The sequence below is a fragment of the Galendromus occidentalis genome, unplaced genomic scaffold, assembly GCF_000255335.2.
Source record: "Galendromus occidentalis unplaced genomic scaffold, Mocc_1.1 scf7180000077464, whole genome shotgun sequence".
In the NCBI taxonomy this organism is placed as follows: Eukaryota; Metazoa; Arthropoda; class Arachnida; order Mesostigmata; family Phytoseiidae; genus Galendromus; species Galendromus occidentalis.
The window spans coordinates 577,631-597,412 of record NW_003805452.1 but is presented as its reverse complement, the minus strand read 5'-3'; the positions used below and the strand labels follow the sequence as shown (position 1 = coordinate 597,412).

The 19,782-nt window shown below is 53.0% G+C and overlaps 1 protein-coding gene across 1 annotated transcript in view; it reads left to right on the top strand.

Moving 5' to 3' along the window:
- tup (LIM1_Isl and LIM2_Isl domain-containing protein tup) overlaps positions 1–19,782 on the top strand; it is a 32,912-nt gene that overhangs the window by 4,428 nt on the left and 8,702 nt on the right. The window contains exons 2-4 of the mRNA XM_018639912.1: positions 4,704–4,834; positions 5,001–5,066; positions 15,504–15,886. Of these exons, the coding sequence (XP_018495428.1) occupies positions 4,704–4,834; positions 5,001–5,066; positions 15,504–15,886 (580 nt within the window). The remainder of the gene's footprint in view (positions 1–4,703; positions 4,835–5,000; positions 5,067–15,503; positions 15,887–19,782) is intronic.

The window sequence follows — 19,782 nt, the reverse complement described above, 5'->3', positions numbered from 1 at the left end:
CGCGAGTTTATGGGGACTTCGACTCGCTATTCTTTTTTACTATGATGAACGCGGCGACGACGACGACGTCGGAATAGAATGTCGGTGCCATTAAATTGACCTCTGGCATTGAATGGCGCTCGTTGTGCGAGCGTCTCCGTCGCTGTCCTCGTTGTCGTGGCGTTCTTACCGTTAATGGATACACACGCTCACGGGGGCTCACGTATACGCTGTGGTAGAGATACCCGTTCAGAGATACGTCAAGATATATGTCGATTGATAGCATTGAGTGCTCGTGGCGGTTCAGCGAACGAATGGAGCCAGCGTATCATGGGTCACAACGAATTACAATCGAACTCGCCGAGGCCGCTCGGAAACACGGAGTTTGAATGTTCGGTCTCCTGCGATTCTCGAGCCAAAACCCCATCGGTGGTCGGAGTTCGCGTGGTTTCACGGCCAGCTTCGATCTTGCAGCCACACGACTGGCAGCTACAACATCGTGCCTGCGGCCCCGACCTTCCACGAGCTGAAATGAATTCAAGCTAGCACTCATTCAACGCTCGGAGCCAACGACAATAAAGTCAGCGTTGGTGTGCAGACCTGCAACAACGCACGATTACAGAGACGGAATGACATGACAGGGCCATGAGGATTGGCCGCGGACGTCATGCAAAGCGGAGCGAAAGCTCACGGCGACACCCTGCGAGAAGGATAGATAGACAGACGAAGTCAGAGGTAAATTGATTGCGGCACTTGGTAAGACCGACCAATTACGAGCAAACGAACTAACGAACACACAGAGAGCATGTAGTCGTCATACGGACACGAGAGGAGCGTGACTGCAGGAGTCACGATTCCAACCCCAGCTACAAATGTTTCAGAGCTTTTTGCTTGCTTGCTCATCCGTCTGTCGGACAGTTCTGAATGCGTTCGTACATTTTGGATTCATTCATTCAGACACCTCGTAACAATGATACACCTCTGACTTTGATGATGCTGCGCGAAGCCAACCGAGGTGACTGACTATACAGGAGCTTTCATTTGCTGATCTCATTCGGTGGTCTTCGGGACGATAAGCAATAAAAAGTACCCATAACGGGATTGGGAGAAAATGTCTCCCAACAGGAAATGTAATCGATGGCTGGATCAGCTCTCGGATTAGCAGCGTCGGAGTCGCTTCCGAATCGGTCTCGTTCCCAATTCGGAAAAGTCTCGCTCGAGGGATTCTGGCGGATCTTCCGCGAGATTAGCCAGGCGAAGGTCGGGCTACGACGTCGATCAACCAGTCATGCACGCGGCCACGGATAGATCCACTCGAAACAGTGCGCAGGCTTCCGCCCTCCATGGGAGACTCTCTTGAGAGGCCTCCCTCAATTCGGAGAGCCGAGATAAGCGGAGATTAATGGCGATTCGGTGGTCGATATCGCGGCTGTCCGCAACTCCACGGGAACAGATAAGGAATCGAGAAAAGCAACGAGTTACAGCTGTTTCGTAGTCTCCCTTTGCTTCCCCTCTGGCCTCCCCCGGCGACCGCCGAAGTGAATTTTCCTCTAAAAGGTCCGGAACAGCATCTTGCTGTCATTTTGTCCAAACAATATCTTCCGTGTGAGGCTGTTGGTTTGCTGACACTAACCAAACATCCAGGCAGAGGATCACAGGACAAACAGCTCCTCCTTGTTTTTGAACACTCTCCGCGTCGGCTGCACCGTAGCGGTGTCGCCATTTTCGATTCCTCTCAAAATGTTTACGCGATTGATTCGTGCCAAGCGCCAGACGACTCGATCGCTTCGCCTCCGCTATTCATTTCGGGAGTCTTTCGACACGTATCCAAGGGAATTAGGAGCAGGGCACGGCCCGGCGAAAATCCGCGTCCCTGGAGAATGCAAACGAGTCGTTCGGGATGGAGCTCCCGGGCAATGTATTAATTCCAAACTATCGAGTGCGCTTTGCAAGAAATACGCGTATTCGATGAAAAACCGCGGTAATTGACTGCGGTAAATATTCGATATCTCCCGCGGGGTCCCGTGTTTGGGGGAAATTTCGCTCGATAACCGCTGTTGCAAAGCCTACTCCCTTATTACTAGCCTTCTATTGAGGCGAATACGACTTACAATCGAAGAATTTCGCTCTCGGAGCGCAAGGGGAGAATTCAGTTTTCGAGGCGTTCGTGTTATTCATTCGGAACCGGAGATGACAAGCGGATCCAAGACAGTCCGTCCGTACAGCGTTTCCATGTTTTTCCCGGACTGACCTTGATTCGATCCTCAGCTTGACTTGAAACGGACCGCTCCTCGATTCGAGCAGCTTAGACCTCACATGTGTTGTCAGATCCGGTTATAGCAAGCTTGACTGCGGGTTGGACGAGTTGCGAAGAAATGCGGAGATTTGTGCTCAAATGTATATTTTTGCTCCGATTCTCCCAATCTTACATTCGCCCATACGGTTGCCCTGTGCTCTAATGTGGATTCGTCAGCGGAATCCATGAGCTATCGAAGGAGCTTAGTTAGCTATTCAAGGTTACAGATCGCGGCAAACGTCGGAGAGCTGATTGAAGCGTTCTTTCCTTATCTCTTTGAAGAGCGACATCAAAGCCACTGCGGTTTGACTCTTCCTGATGGTTGCGTCACGTGTGGTTTTCAGAGCTATTCTTGGATTGCGCTAGGTCCCACTCGAAGAGAAGAGGAAGAAGAAACCCTTCGGCATTTGTCGCACAGATGGTCGCTGATCTTAACCGGTAGATTGTAATGTTCCGCGTAACGATCCGCATCCTCCTGCGTAGCCACTTGTTTGGATCTACCCTTCACTCGGTGAGTGAATTTACCACATATCACACACTTGAAGAATGGCATGGTGCTCGACGTGGAGTCTCGGGCTAGACTTCCTCGGGGAGGAGGTTCCTAGTTGGGTCTCCTCCACTGTCGCTCAGTCAGCCTCACCGAGGCGACCCTGAAGTTCCTATCTCGACACTCCCGAACCCGTCTCAATCAATGAGAGAATGATTCCGCCGCGATGGCAGCTAACTAGCAGCGAATCTTTGAGCGGTCTCTTCGTGATTAATGATGCGTCCTCGTATGAGGACTCTGAGGCGTCGCTACCCGCGTCTCCCTGTTTTCATCACGAGCTGGCCGGTTCGGCGGGAAGAACCATCCGAGTTTGTTTTCGCGCCGGTACGGCCGCAGCTCGAGCGTCAGCGCGCAGAAATTCAAAGCTGCGAGGAGCGAAGTTGATCGGCCCGCCCTCTTCTCGGGATTCCGAGGGAAACCTCGAGGACACGAAGCTTTGCCTGGTCCCCTCAGTCCCGAACCGGATGACCAGGGGGTGCAATCAAAAGCTTCCGGCGTCGGCTTTCAGATTCCAAGCTCAAAAACGGGCTCCCGGCGCTCGTTTCGGAGTATTCTGGCGAAAAAGCGGCCAATCGGGAAAATTCCAGAAAAATAGGGGTTATGGCCCGGGTTAAAACTATGTTTTGAGATAAAAAAGCAACACTTCGACTTTTTCCGATATGATTTCTAATGGTCAGGGTGCAGTTGGGACCTTTACCTGGCGAAGTTTGAGAACGGAGCATCAGAAAACTTGTGTCCCTTTTTGTCAAAGCCAAAGAAACGGCCGAATCTGTCGAGAGGGATTTCAATCGCACCATCGCTCGAAATTCCCATCGAAATGAGAACCCACTCGATCGGATCGGCTTCAGAGGGCGGCATTTCGCTAGTTTTTCCCCAGACCCTTCCTGCGTCAATTTATCAGTTCCGTCTCGATCCTGCTTGATGCCTGCTCAAAATGACCTCCCACATCTTACGCCGGGGGCTGCTCGCTTTTCGGAAGGAGCAGCCGGCACAGAATATTATTCAGGGACATATCAGACGAGCCCCGGCTCAGTTGCGGGGGAGAATGAAGTCCTCATTTTGACCTCGGGACTGCATCGCCTCGACAACCGAAAGTCGCCGACCTTCGAACAGATCAGAATAGAGATCCTGAGTCCCGAAAACAAGTTCTCTCGACAAGAACACAGAGAGCTCCGCTCTCTCATCCCCGAGTCGAATGCATTCTGGAAGGCGCTCAGAATATGGTTCCGATTTATCCAGCTGTAGAATCTTTTTGCCGAAGCGAACCGGCAGCGAACGATTCGGAAGAATATCCGAGTCTGACAGAATCCCAAACGTCGACTCGAGGAACCGACGCGATGTATTCTGGAGATGTCCACTTCATATCAACCAGTCGGGTATTTCCAGAAAAGCGGCGAGGGCTCTCATTTTGAGGCGTTTTCAAGTTCAGCTGCACGATCGTTCCCTTCTCCGACAAATCTGTTCACTGAGATATCCTCGCTCGAAACTCTTTCTCGAAACAAGGCGCTATTTGCATTTGGATTCACCGCACATCTCGAGAGGGCTTTCGAATCTGATGCGCTTTCGACTTCTTCGTTCCAAGCATATTTATCTTCGTCCCCGGTCTTAATCTCGTCACGGGGACACGGTCAAAATGCAACCGAAAGTCATCTGTAGGTCGAGAGGGTGCCTCTTCGAACATGTTTCCCACTTGCTGGTTCTCCCGAATTTTTTTGTGGATTCCATTAATTTCGCGTTCGGTCGCGAACGGATTCAGAATCGAAACATCGTCTGCCAGCGACCGATTGAGCGAATCGTTGGGGCAGGAAATCGACGAAGAAACCAAAAACCATCGACGGATGCAACGACACGAATGCTTATCTCTTTCTGATAACGTTTCAGGTTATTCGGCGCCAAGTGCTCGAAATGTGGATTGAGTTTTAGTCGTAGTGATTTTGTGATGAGAGCACGAGGGAAAATTTTCCACATCGACTGCTTTCGATGCATCGCATGTTCGAGGCAACTCATACCCGGTAAGTTGGAGAACTTTCAGTGCATCTAAATATCCGAGCTCATAGCCCCGGAATCGGAAGAGGAGATACGGTTATTGGATACCCCGCAGTTATTATGAATTGGAAACCGCAGTACGTCCGTGCGCGAGACCAGTCTCACTGACTCAGAGAGATTCCTATTCCGCAGGTGACGAGTTTGCGATCCGGGAAGATGAGTTGTTCTGCAAAGCGGATCACGACGTTTTAGGTGTGGGCGGCTTGGTAGGGGGCGTCGGAGTGAGCGCTGAACTTAAACAAGAGACGCCGCAGTCTCCGATGCCCCTTTCGCCGTCGAAGACCACCACGAGCAACAACGACATGAACCAGTACTACTCCGACGACTCCACGCACGGCTCTTCGGTTGTCTATTCTTCGGTAAAAAGCGAACTGAGTAAGTTCAAGTCTCCCCGACGTTTTTCCCCGTCCGCATGTGCATGTAGTGTATTCGTCCTCAGGTCGCCGTCAGGAAACGCTCACTGCGAGGGCAAGTCAGCTGTGTCTATCCGATCCGATAACTTCACGAGCGGTCGCACTTGAAGAGAGATTCTCCAGGCAGGAATGTAGGTAGTAGGGTTGATGGACACACCCATACCGGGGAAGGTGGATAGCGCGTAGGCGGTGTGGATAAGGTAAACCGAGCAGAAGCTTACTCACTTAGTCGCAAGCAAGCAAGCGAACGAGCGCGCCTCGACTTGGTAAGCAGTCGACCACCCAGTCAGCTCCAGAATGGAGTCGCTTTAATCTGCTTAGCTTTATGGCGGTGGGAGATTTCAGCCGGCGCCACCGTGAAGGCGACGGGAGGGAATTTCGCCTGGGAGCGAACAGGTGGGACCCAGATGGGGGGGGGAGAGGAGAAAGGGAAAAGAGGCTAATATGGGAATGGCAGTTGTGGACAGCCAATTGACAGATTTCGGGATTTCCGAAGGGTATTATCGCGGAGGTTCTTCGTCGAATTGACGACACACGCGACCGACCTTAACATCGAGAGAGCCAGCCAGCGAACTGACGAACGACCGACTCACCGAGCGATCCACTAGCAGCCGACTAGGCAAGGGTGTGATTGAAAATGATGAGGCTTGTCGACGCTCAGAGAAACTTCCCAAATGATCGCGTTGGTGAACTTTGCTGAATTTACCCTGCTGCCTTCACGAAGAAGTTATTGAAGCCCCACAACAAACTCACGATATACTTGGCATGGCTTGGAAAAACAAGCGAATGGTCAGAACCGCAGTGCCCCTCCCCAGCCGCCATCCTCCTCACGGGGTCTGTTTCTTGTCAGATCGAATGTGTCACGGACGGAACTCCCCACTTGATACTCAGCCCCTGTAGGTCAATCCACAAAGCGTTCGGGAAAAGTGTCGTGATTGACGGCAAGCGTTTTGTGCCGAGGGTGTCGTAGTTCCGCGGAAGGGTTTTCAATTTGAGACAAGTTGGATCTATTCTCGCTCAGTTGACTCGACGGCGGCGAACTGGAGTTCAGAGGTGGCTTGTTGTGATGAGTTCGCGTGACTGCGGCATCTGAATCGCTCACTCGGTATTAACTCCATTGTGATGCGGTCGTCGTCGTGGTCGTAACCTCCCAGTTGTTGGTCGGCAACGCCTACTCCACTGATCCTGGATTAGTATAGCAAATAAACCCCCATTCAACACCGAAGGCTTCGTGTGGCTCTGGGAGAGTGAATGAGTTTCGGTCTGTCGGACAGTCTGCTCTGAGCGTGACAAAAAATGCTCTATTTCACATGGTGTACAGAAGAGAGAAAGAAGATTATGCCGGACAGTGGGGCGAGAGGTGTGGAATCAAATCAGCTAATTTGTCCTCTGTCGGACGTACGATGTGAATGATACTGTCTGAGGCTCCGGCCATGGCGGAACGCGGCAGAGGAGGGGTATGTCTTGCCAATTTGAGAGATTGCTCATCTTTAGTCGAAAAACGATGCCACCTAGCGGGTCTTTGAGATCCTACGGTTTCTTCCGCTGCTGAGTCCATCTACTACTCATCCAATCGTCATCGTGTCCCTTGGACCTCGATTCAACGAATGAAATGAGTTTTCAAATCGAGAACACGTGCCCAGCGACATCGTCGGAGCCCTCTTCTTTGCATCAGCTCGGACTTTTACTAATCAGTTCTTATCATCGCCCTATCGTCGGTGAGGGTGTGAACGTGCCGCCGAGCGTGCCACTACCTCACACCGAAATCGAGTAGTCTCCTTGTTTCTCTGTGCACGATTCATCTATATCGTGATTCTGAAGCGGGGTTCGTTACGAGGTGATGATGCCGAAGATAAGAGCTCGGCGATCACGCGAACTTCATCATTCTCCGACTCTTCACAATCAGGAACAAGGGTTGGACGAGAGTCATTGCGAAGTTTGATTCTCAGGACTCCCAGGGCCGTATTCGCGGCGTAATTTTCCGCTTTGCTTTCGACGTTGACGGAGGCCATCCGGGAGCTCGCTCTCGAGCAGTGTTGACAGTTCGGGAGTGTGCCGCCGTCGAGGACGGTTGCGAGACTGAGCGAAAAAATGTCTCGACCCAATAGCCGCTGCGTCATTATTGCGAAGAATCGAGGATCGAGGCTGGATCATTGCTGGGTCACTGTCCGAGATGCTCTGGAAAATCGTTCGCACCGTGACGGCCCGCGATCGCCCCCCGTGTCGCGGCAGAAATTAGTGGCAAAGTATGCACAGGACGTGTCTTTCGAAAAGCGCAAAAAATCAAACCGTGATACATGTTGTGGGTAAAGAGAGGACGTCAGCCGGATATTGAACGAGCTCGTTAGCTTTTTCTTGTCAGCTCCCGATAATTATGAGGTCGCAATCTACGCGCTCGCCGCCCTGCATCAACGGGCGCAGCAACGAAGGCGGCGTCGGGCTGTGTGAAGGTTTTTCCAACGGGGTCGTGTAAAGCTGTGTGAAGGTTTTTCCAACGAGCTCGTGTTTACTGCGATCCTTAGCTCGTGCGACAAAGAGTCCAGACTGGCAGCGAGCGGCTGACGAGTCATCCACAATCTCGCGTCACGTAGAACTCGTTAGAGCTCTAAGCCTGAGCTAGGCCTGCTTGTCCGCTCGGTCGCCGTTTGCTCGTCCGCTCGTTCATCCGACCAGGCTGGTCGGCTGCTTCGCTCGCTCGCTCACTCACTCACAGACAGGACTCACAGTCCGCTTGCTTGCCTGCGACGACAGTGGGAACAGTCCAAGGGAGGGTGGTGTCCTGAAGCAAAAGCGTGTACTATGCAGCCCTGTAGGCGAACACAGCCGGCTGGCCGACCAACAAGCGACACTGTTACGATGAGTAGGCAAGCCTGCTCCAACGACACGCTGTCTGCTTTTATTGAAATAACATCGTGGGCTTATTCAGTTTTCAGTGGCAGTGCGCCTGGCTGCCCGCCTGCCTGCCCACTCGGCCACCCTTCGCTCGTCTGCCCGTGGACGAAACGTTCCTGTGCTCATCAGTAGTGTGGGAACGAATATGTGCGACGATGTGATGCGATCCTCGCTCGCCAACACTTACGCACGCACATACTCGGTCACTTGCCTATTCGTACCACATTCACGTTTAGAGTTGAGTCGCGTGTCGAGCCCTTTCTCGATACTCTTGACTCCGGGCGAAACTGATTCCTCGAATTCTCTTTCGCTCCGTTCGCTGATTTCTTCCAGAGGTGTGAAGAGCCTCCAATGCTCTCGGCCGTCCAATCGCCACTCGTTCGTAAGTGAGTGAGCGAACCCCCTAAAACCAACGTGCTTTGTTGGTTCAGATGCCGCAAATATTTACACACTTCTCTCGGAGCGACTTGCTCCTCCCCACCTCGATCATTCCAAGTTCATCATTGTCTCCTTCTCTGTCGGAGACTGTGTTCGAGGCCGCCGCCGCCGCCTCTGTAAGAACTCACTACCGAAGTTGTTGTCCTTAACTCGGAACCGATAGCCAGATAATCATCGTGTTGAACCGCTGGCAAACAACTACCGCTCCATACAATCTCTGTTTGCTCCAATTCGTCCGTCTCAAGGCACAGCATCAACACCTCTATTTTTCAATAAGTGTGCATACAAATTCTATGGCGACGACTCACGCGATAGTACTACGATTCAGTGTTCGGGTCCCGATCGTTCTCAACCACAAGCTCCGTGCATTGTACGTTCGACATATGGTCTGAGCGAGCAAACACGCCGTCTAATGTGTTTGATGATCATCGACATGGACAGGATAAGAGCGGTGAGTTTGGCCTCACTGATGATCTCATCAGTGCCTTCATCTGCCCGCTTCCGCAGGCGAGAACTTGGTGAGAAGTTCTCGATGTCGAATCGATGAATCCGAAAGTAATCGAGGGGAGTTTCTTCGGCATGGCCGGTTGAGGCTTGTCGGAAATGGAAAAACGACCAGAAGAGATACATATGTATGTATACGGGAATAAGATTTATGGCTTTGAACCCAGCCGGCCATCCATGTTTGGTATATAACACATCGGCAAGCGCAGCGTTTTTCGCATCGCTGCCCCTGTCGCTTCTAACCGGTGAGATAATGAACGACTGATAAATCCTCTCAAGATCCCAGTGCGTTCCCGCCTCGAATGGCGTGTGGTCGATGGGCTTGCTTGCCACTACGATGGTATTTCAGCCGTCCCCCGAGCCTAACGATCCGACTTTCGGTCGAGTGTCACCGATACAATTTTCTGTGTTACAATCGTGTCCGTTCGATTGTCTGCGATGCGTATATTATCAGCATGTCTATAAATGTGTCAACATGCCTCCATGTAATCTCTTCAGTTCTCTCGACGACCGCACTTTTTATCTGTCGCTTTCGTTCCGATCGTCGGATCGGCGAGCCAGTCAAGCAAGCCAGCAAGCGGTACGAGAGCCGCTGAACCCTAATAGTCATGCCATTGGATTTTCGGAGCTTCCCATCGAATCAAACGTCACGGCCGGAGCTGAAATCTACCCGATGTCTTCGTTGTCGTTCATCTCCCTTCATTTTCTTCCACGGAAGAGCTACGGCGCCGTCGGCGAACAATGAGTTGTGAACGGTAGTTTCAGTCGGCTATCTTCTGTTCGGTGTCCGTATGGTTATCAGTGGATTGATCTGATTACTCGACAGCGGCTTCTCGTGGAGCTAAGGTGACCCGAATTGGGCGCCTCGGAGTCATAACTCCTCCATCAGGGAAGACATCGGCAGGATTTCATCGAGGCCAGCGGTCTGCAGCTGTCTGCCTTGAAGCTTCGGATCAAGGAATGAACTTGAAGGGCATTACTGATGTGAGACTGACAAATGGTCGACCGTGATTTCACTTGTTCCTATGCTGCCGTTGATGATGACGGCGACAGGGATCTCGTGGTGGCTGCGGCCGAATGTTAATGCATTTGCTCGGTCAAAACATCTGTCGAAAACGTCAAAGCTGTGATTCATTTTGATTCCGTTGTGAACGGCATTGCCATTTCAATTGGCGCGATTGCCTCCGAATCCCCTCACTGACTAGCTGCGGCAGGCATTGAGGTGAACCTGTTGCTCGATCGAACTCGTATTCGATTCTTTCTCAAACAGACATCGAAATGTCCGTGGCTCGCGGGATCTTCAGTTTTTCTATTCTGTGAATGATTGGCATCCGATTGAACCTCAACGATCAGATCAAATTTGATGGACACATTCACTCGCCTGTTTCTCTCCAGCTTCGTATCACGGTCGCCGGCGATTGGCCCTCGAAATAACTCGAAAAGTTCGCCGCTTCCTCGCGTTAAGATTCCTCTACGGAGTTGGAGTTCGCTGGTCTCCAATGAGGGAATCCATTGAGCGCCAATCGAGCCTTCCAAGCGACTTCGGATACTAGCCACGTGACTCGTGTCTCCATCCGCGCTCGCAGCTCATTCGCCGGTATCGTTCCTTTATATTGTCGGTGGACTTGAGCTAATTGTAAGGTCCGAATCGAATCGGGAGGATTTGCGATCTCGCTATCCGGGGTTCGAGGATCTAGGGTTATTTGCTCCAGTGTAATCTTTGGTCTGCTTCTGTAGCTTCAGTTTTCGGGCGCTTCGGGCTTTTCTCGAATCGAACGTTTGGTGTCGCTCGTTCGGTTATCTCATCCGAACGGAGAAAAAACGTTATTTCCCCCCTGTTATCTCGCGGTCTGTGAGTCAAGCTCTGCAAGATTGTCTCTATCACCTTCGTCCGCTCGGTCCTCACTCCCGCACCGGCTTGCTCGCTTGTTCTTCAAGCGGCGGTAGCTTCTTTTTTTCTCTGAACAGGACTCCGTCGCGGTTGTGGTCGCCGCGCCGTCGAAAACGTTGAAAAAAAAGGTGTCTCCGATCCTGTGTTCGGTGTTTGTGGTGGTTCCTTTGCAAATTCGCCTATCTTATCGTCCCTTCGCTGGCTGGCAGGCAGGCGGGCAGGCAAGCCGCTCGCTTGGTCGACTGGTTAACTCGGACTAACGCGGGCCTCTAAACGGCGGACGCCTCGATTTTTCTCCTCGCTTCAAACATGTTCAATCGATCGGTCGGTCGTTCCCTGATCCATCCGAATGGCCGAAAAACGAGAAACACTTCTAGTGTTTCGTCATTATTTGTCAGCGGTCGATGACACCTGAGAAACGCGAGCATTGAATATTAGATGAGTTTAGCGAGATTTTCGAACCTCGCCCCCAGGCATCAGAGAGCACCATCTCCGCTCTCCCGGAACGATGAAACGGGAAACGGGCTATCGGGAGAACCCATCCAGGACTCCGGCATGTTTTTGCGAGTGTTCGGAGTTGGGAAATACTCGTCGAGTCCTGTCTGTCGTCAGAAGCAATTAACACACTGGGTAAGACTGGGTGTAAGCGCGCCGACTGATTGACGGACTGGGCCGCGGACTGACTCTGATACGCTTTTCTTTGCCGGACATCGCTGCCGTCCTGGCATGACAATAGATCTCGCTGCCCCTGTCACAAGAGTGATCAGCGGGACCGCGGGATAAAGTCGCGTCGTGATGAAGATATCGCAGAAGAGCGGCCCCGTCGTTTGGAAATCGTAGAAAAAGGATAGCTGTGGTAAAGGCAGCCACGACAGCATCGGCAGCATCAACAGTGAACACCGGCATGGGCCCAAGCCCTTTTGCAGTCTAGTCGCAGGCCAAGCCGCTCCTCGCAGGAGACAAGCGTTCCTTTTTCCTTGCCCTCCTTCGACGAAGCGGAACTTTCGTTCGGCTGACAAGAAGCGGCGCCAGCAACGTCCGGGTGAACGGAGGAGGGACGGCGAGCTTGGTGGAAGAAGCAGTCGACAGGGAGGGGGCAGTGGAGTGGCGGAACCCTCCCCTTCATCTTACCCTCACTGGTCTCTCCCTTCTTATCTTGGTCGGTTCTCTCCGCCTCTGGGGACTGGATGCTTTTAGCTAAATTCAACACTCGCTAATGCTACGCCTGCGTCCCCCACCTTCGGAGCTCCCGACTAGGAAGGATGGGGCTCAGCTGCCCCTCCCCCCCTCGATCCTCTGCCCAACGGTAGAGAGAGAGTGAAGGCGAAGAGGGAACGGATGGCAGCAGACGGGCAGCTTCGCCAACGGGGTGGCTGACTAGTAGTGGAGGCTTCACTCGGTGTGCAGTTTGGCGGGTGAGTGGGTGGGCTGCTCGCTTGCCTGCCTGCTTGCCGGCTCGATTCTGGCCGAGACCATTCGGGGCGGGAGCGGGACGGGCTCCTCCACAGACGACGCAAGGGGAGGGCGTGGAGAGGAAAGCACTTTGACCGGGCGAAGAGAGAGAGGGGGCATTCGGCTACCGTGTTCATTGTTAGTGTTTCTTGAGGGCAGCGAGTGCCGGGGGAGGGGGGTGCTGAAATGCCCGCCTGATGTCGGTCCGCTGTTTGCTGCTGGCTATTGCTGGGTGGGCAAGCAAGCAAGGAAGGAAAACGGCTGACCGGCCGGCGGGCGGTCCCGGCAGCGCTCATTTCGGACGGCGACCACTTTTAGGGCCAGACATCATCTCTTTGGCCCCTTCCACCGAATAGCACCACAGCACCATGACACGACGGCACACTCATGCATGCATGCATATGTTTATCTCCGGGCAGTAGTTGTGACCGTCGTCGCCGTCGACTTCTGGTAGCAGCGTATGCATCATAATGACAATGGCTCGGCGAAGTGCTCTGAACGACCGCGGCACTGCCTGATGACTCTCTCCTTTTTTTCTCCATCCCATTCCGTCCTCTCGATCTTTGCGGACTCGTCGTTTTTCCGGACCACCAAACTCCACTCTTTAAAGTCCCCCCCTGTGAGTTTCCCTCAATCGAAAGGGGGGACGGGAAAGATCCTCAATCGAATTCCTGTTTCAACTCGATCGCCGTCGATCGCGGAGATAAACATTAGAAATTTGCACCGAGGTTTTTGGGAAAAATGAGGAATCTGACGGAAATTCTCAGTCAGACCTATCCGGTGGCACTCGATTCGAATCAACGGCCAGAACTCCAAACAGTCACGTGTCCAAACGCTCGTGGGAGTTTGGACTGACCACTCCCCGAACTCGCTCGCGCTCGACGCGAGCGGTCGACTAAACTCACGCGACGAGCGGTGATGCCAACGGGCGATGCTTCCACGGATAGATGGATGGTCGGCAGACTCGCTCAAGTAATTGATTGACTGATTGATAGATGGAGTAAGTTCAAGTCGAGCGAGCGTTTCGATGAGTTATATTTCTCAGCACCTTCGAGGGACTCGTTTCACTGAACCGCAACGGCGCACTCGGCGGCAGCAGCGGATACTATGTCAATCGAGCGACGATTTTTATCCGAACAGCTTCTTTTGCATCGATTCGTGGTGCTCGACTGCGTGCACGTGCCCCCGACGCAGAATCGAGGTCCGTCAGCCACTTCTTCTCGTGCCCACCGAACGCTCACAGGCTGCACACGCCTTCCCTCCCAAGACCATAGTCGAAAAGAGAGAGCGATTCTTCGCCTCTGTGACAGGGCGGGGAGACCTCTCGTGTCGCGAAAAACTGTTGGCGGCCGCGTCGTATCACAATAGACGAAGATCCGCGCTCGCGCCGGGTCGTGGCCCTTTCGTCGAGGCGAGCTCGGGATTTCCGGTCGGGATTTGTCTATTTTTCCGCGGTCCGGTCGAATCGTGCGCTCTTGGAATTATTGTCACCCCATGATTCGGGATTTCAAATGTACGAAGCGAATGTCCACAGGAGTACACGGGACAGTTGACCGGGTGAGGACGAGAAGTTCAGGAGACGACCGCAGCCTTTCGTGACCCGGCAATTGGTCATCTCATAGGGGTTTGCCGGTCGTACCCCAATGTCTACATACTCGCGCGTCTTTCACTGCGACGATGACATGTACTGCTGCTGCTACGACGCGGAGGCGGCGTCGAAGGCTGCCGGTGTTTGAGCTGGGGTCACGCACTTCCTACGAATACGAAGACTCCTGTCATCGACGATAGCGTGATCCTTTCGCGGTCACTGCTGCTCATTGATTGGCGACGGTCGGGTGGATGGAGTTCACTGCGTCACCGAGCCACATTGGTGCCTTCGTGCTGATTAGATAATGTGGAGCTGCTCGGCTGACTGCTCGGTCTCAGGGACCCGGTGCTTTGTTTTCGCCCCGTTCTCAGATCGGGTGAGCCTGCGCGTTTGTCTCAGTCGATCCCGAAAGAACGTCGATGACGAAGACGCACAACAGCGTTACCGCATACGGGCTGTTTGAAAGCAAGGTCGATTCGGGGATCAGGTGCCGTCCCCGGGACAGGGATGCGAGAATTTCCAACATTATTCCGAGCGAATTTGAATTGGGGCGGTTGACCGACGAATCTCGACCAGGGGGAGGCGGGATGCATCCCGTGCGACGGATGGCGAAACGGCAACGCAGGAACGAGGAGGGCCGGCTTAATCACGACCAGCAGTCCGAATCGCTGTCGCCGTGGCGGATCCGTTCAGCGATGAGTTCGCCGATGAGATGATCGCTCGTGATTATTGTGGAGCGATCGATGCGTGAATTGAATGAGTTCTTTTTTCTCCCGATCCCCCTCTGTATTCTCTCACGACTCACTCCAGCTCGAGTCGTGCTAGGAGCAGACTCAATCTCTCGGAACGCGGCACCGTGCCGGTAGACGATTCGGAAGCTACACTGGGAGAATGGATCAATCTGTATTTTCAGTCTCGAATCGAAGCTGAAAGCTTCAGATCGCTCGAGGAGTCGTTCCTCGTAATACGCTGTCGGGTCGCTCACGTTTGTCCGGTCAGACTCGGAAACGGCGCTCGATACTTTGCACCTGGAGCATGCATCTTAATTCACAAGGTCAACGCATGATCTGGGGGGGGGGCATGGTTCCGGCTGAAAACGTGGATCCAGCTGAGTTTTCGTTACGACTCGTCGATCCGCAGAGCTGTGTGACCTCACCCGCCGTCAAGCAGTCCGATCTCCTTCGAAAAACTCCCGCGGCCAAGGATCTGGGGGCTTATGATGCCGTTCATCACCGGGATCTGAGGAACAATTTCGGGAATCAGAAATCTCGCTCGATAAGAAACTCCGCACGTATCACCGAAAGACTCGACCCGGAAACTTTCTCTTGTTATCGAACACTTCTCAGGAAGCACTCCTTCGAAGACAACGTTCTTCGATTTTTTAGCTTTCGACAGGATTATCCGCGAGACTGTGACTTCCGTTTTAGACGGAGATTAACGTTTTCTATCTTTTCCAGCGGACGCAGTCCCATCGGTAGGTCCCCGCGGAAACGGGCTCCCCTCTCTCGGCGGCAACGGTGCTGGTGGCGGAGGCGGTGGGCCTGGAGGCGGCGGGGGCGGCGGCAGTGCGGGCGGCGGCTCTGTCCGGTCTCAGGGCCACAAGGGCGGCAGGGGCGGTGAACACAAGCCCACCAGGGTGCGGACCGTGCTCAATGAGAAGCAGCTCCACACCCTGAGAACCTGTTACGCGGCGAACCCGAGACCGGACGCGCTGATGAAGGAGCAGCTCGTCGAGATGACCGGATTGTCCCCGAGGGTGATCAGGGTCTGGTTCCAGAACAAGAGGTGCAAAGACAAGAAGCGCTCCATCATGATGAAGCAGATGCAGCAAAGCGAGAAGGTGAGTTGCCAGATTTGAGGCTTCCCTTGAAACGTAAAAAACGAAAGGAAACAAAAAAGAACAAAAAAAGAAGTTTCCGTATTCTCGTTCTGGTCTCAGACTTCGTGTCTTCGATCTTTCCCCCGAGAATATCTACAAGACCGGCGTACACATCAGCACTTGGTGAGCTGGCACCTCAGCGACCTGATCGTAATTCACTTGCTGTAAACCAAAGGTGTGCACGTGAACGACGGCTACAGACTAGCGGCTTTATACGCGAATTATGCAGAGCCGCCCGATCATAAATTCCTTAGGAGCTGTGGCTCACGCCGTTCGAGCTCGATGGTTGGGAAACTCACGCGCAGACACGTTACGCATCCGAAATTCCAGCAGCAGATCGGCGTCACCGAAACATAGCAAGGGGGAAAATCTTTTCAGTGTTTTTTGCGAATAGTCCTCTTCTTCAGCCCGATTCAAACGATTCAATGATATCGAAATGTCTAGATTTATCGCCCTGATCAGGAGCGTCCTCATTATGAGGGGAGGAGGCTAGTCCCGTTTTACGTCTCCGAGAGTTCTCGGTCGAGTTTCGACGGGGCGCCCGTCTGCAATGTTTCAGACTCGTGCCTGATTGACGAGAAGTCAACTTGTTGCTTCGATAGCGCCTTTTCCTGCCGCGTCTTCGCGACCTTTATTTTTCACTCCCTCTGGCTGTCTTTGTTTGGCCAAGCGTCGAGCGCTGCTTGCTTATGGAAGGCGTCATTTTTATGGCTTGCTGTCGCCTGCCTCCGACGCTGATGATGATGATGCGGTAATAGTTGAAGAAGAAAACGGTGCGACTTGATTTCTTGTTCGTCTGGTCGTCGCAGGGCGCCGCGTGGTCGTAGCCTCTCGGACGCTCTGCCACGGTCGCGAGCGTCCGTCGTTAAAACGGAGTCGTTCGACTAAACTAAAAGTCTCCTACACCGATAACAATAATTCCCTGTAGATACGTTCGAAGGAAGTAGTCGTTTCGATTGTGTGTTCATTGTTTATCTTCGCTGTTATGATTGCTCGGTGTTTGTGGACATTGCTCATTGAATCTCCTCGGAACACTCGCTAGGACGCCATTCCATTTAGTTCGACCGCGGCTACTCGTGTGTCAGCAAGCACCGAGCGGCAGGTAACAAGGGAAGATCTGACGCTACCGCCTCTGGTTCGACTCATACATTATGCTGTAACATTGACTTTGTTTACCTGGCCGTTCAAAAAACATCGTTTTAGTCCACGCTGAGAATCGAGCGGAATTTTATTCTCGAACTCAAGGAAGAACAGGGCTTCAGATATCGAGGCACTCCTTATATTCCAGCGCAGTTGTTCCATTTCTACCTGTCGAGGAAGTGGACAGACGTCTCGGAGGATATCGATAGGCTCTCTCGGCAACTCTGTCACCTCGATCCGAAAAGGCTCCGATTCGCAGCCGATATTTTTCGACTCCTTTTTTGCTTCCATGTCCTCCTCGGGTAGGTGGGTGGGTGGATGGAACAACGACCGCGCGGCGGAGACCGCCGATACATCCCTCCCGGCTTCCCTCTTGCCCTCCAAGATCCATGATACTCTTCCATGGATCTCTCTGTGACTTGCACTTAGCTAATGAGAGAAGCTGGCGCGCTCAGAGACTTGCCGCTCGCTCCCCTCTGCCTTCTCGGTCGCCCTCGGGTGCCTGCCCGCCCTCCTCTATCTCCTATAGCGACTTCTCGTCCTGATTCTGAACATAAGATATTCTCGGGAGAGGAGGTGGACCTCACCGAGCGAGTTCGAAGAAGCGTGCATCATCGAGTCGTCGGGAAGAGGGAATAAAGAAGGAATGGAACATCGGCGGCTCCCTCCAGCGATTCCCCGCTTACGCCTAAAAAAACTCCAGCGGGGTCGGCTCTCTCTTTTTTTTCTGTACTGACTGAGCGACATCCATGATATCCGATGATAGGACCGTGCCGCTCTGCGGACCACCGTTGGCAACTCGGTCCGGCAAGGTTAAGCACCTTCGACAGAGGTTCCATTGTTTACCCCGACGCCGGAGACCCCACGATTCCCCGGGCAAGACTTCCTCTCATTCCTTGGAGAGCCATCGTCGAAGTGCTACAGACCTCAAAGAGGTTGTGTTGATTAGCACAATCCGTTTCATGATCGAGAAGCGATGCCCTCTCGCCGACAATAGATAAGCTTCAATCTGTAGTTCCGTGTTCCTTACAGTTACTCCCAGCTCTCACTGAGTCTAGCTTCGGCGGCGTCCTCACTCGATGTAGCGGGCTACCTTCGGTACACATCTTTCCGCCGCTGATCGGGAAGCGATCGTTGCTCAAATGATCTCAAACATTTGAATTGAAAGTTCGACTGGCCGAGGCCGAAACTCGACTGGTCATAAACGCTTTGATTGAGTTTAGGTGGAGTTGCGTGACGAAATCGTATCATCCCGCCAGCTCGCTCGGTTGCCGAATCGAAGAAATAAGTTAGCCTGCCTGCCCGCTCGCCCGCTAGCCGACCCATTCGCCTTGCTGAGTTTTGCTGCTTGTATCATTCGAGGCGTATTAGGCGGCCAGAGTGTTCGCTGTGGGAAAAATTTGCGATTCTTCACGCTTACAGGCCAAAAGAACTCTATTAGTTCTGGGTTTAGAGGCGAAGAAATCGTTGATTGACAAAAATGAATCGGCCCGCCTCCGACACTGAATCAGGAATTCATGATCGTCGTCGTGCCATCGCCGGCTTCTTTCTCTTCGGCACTCAAAGTCAGTGGGTCGAGTGCGTGTATTGGTGGGCTATCAGCTGCAACGGCGGCGGCAAGCAATAGTGGTTGAATCATGAAAGCGGAAACATTTTCGAGCCATCGAGACGAGAGCTTCACGTCGAATGCGTGCCGCACGTGGCGCTTGTGGTCACAGGAGAGCGCTCGGCAACGCCTCATCGATTCCTTCTGAGCGACCGAGCGGGCCGGCCGGCCAGCCACGGACGGACCGACGGCAAACTGACTGACTGATGGTCCGACTATCGGGGCTACGATAGTCACCACGGCATGACGAGCATCGATACGAGGGGAAATCTCATCCTCGATTTCTAGAGCACCGTATCTCGCCCGCTGCAATCACTGCGCGATATTTCGCTGGTCGAACATCGAGTTTCCGTTGCCGAAAAAAAACGTCCCTGAAGGAACCATATCGACCAAATACGAAAACAGTGCATCCGCGGGGATATATCGAAAAATCCCGAGCGAGCGCGTTCCCTGCCCGCTGCCGAACTCGGACGAGAGCCGCGACCTCTCAGACGCATCATCACGTCAGAGATGAGAACCCGTCGAGCTGTCGACTTCGTTTTGCTAGCAAAGTTGAAGAGGTGCAATTTGGGCCAAATTGTATCCGATTTTGGCGCGTAGTACTATTTGCCCTCGGAAATGTCTCTCCGGTGCGGCTCACGATTGCAGAGGACATGTTTGCGCGTCACTCAATGTCACATTGATGTTCTGATCCACACAATTCGAGGGTCTGATTCACTAGGTACACTCGGTCGTCCGCGCATCGAGCGACCGAGTGCGCACATCCTCGTCTCTGGTTGGTTTAGTTTACTCAGAGAGCCCGGATTGGTTTCAACGACGAGGACGACGACGCACTGGGGGATCCCTCGATTCACAAACCCGGCTCCACGCACACATCTGAAGTCATGTATGCTCGAAGTTTAATGAATTAACGAATCGGGAACGACTGGCCGAAATTCTCAGAATGCGATATTTGCAACGGATGCCGAGTTGAGGATCTCGGTTCGGACAGGACCGAATTCGAATTCGCCCTTACGATCTCTGTGACAGTCGATCATGGAGAGAGATAATTTTGTGATTCCGGCTCCAATATTGCATGACGACGAACGCGGTGGCGAATGCTCGATGGGGA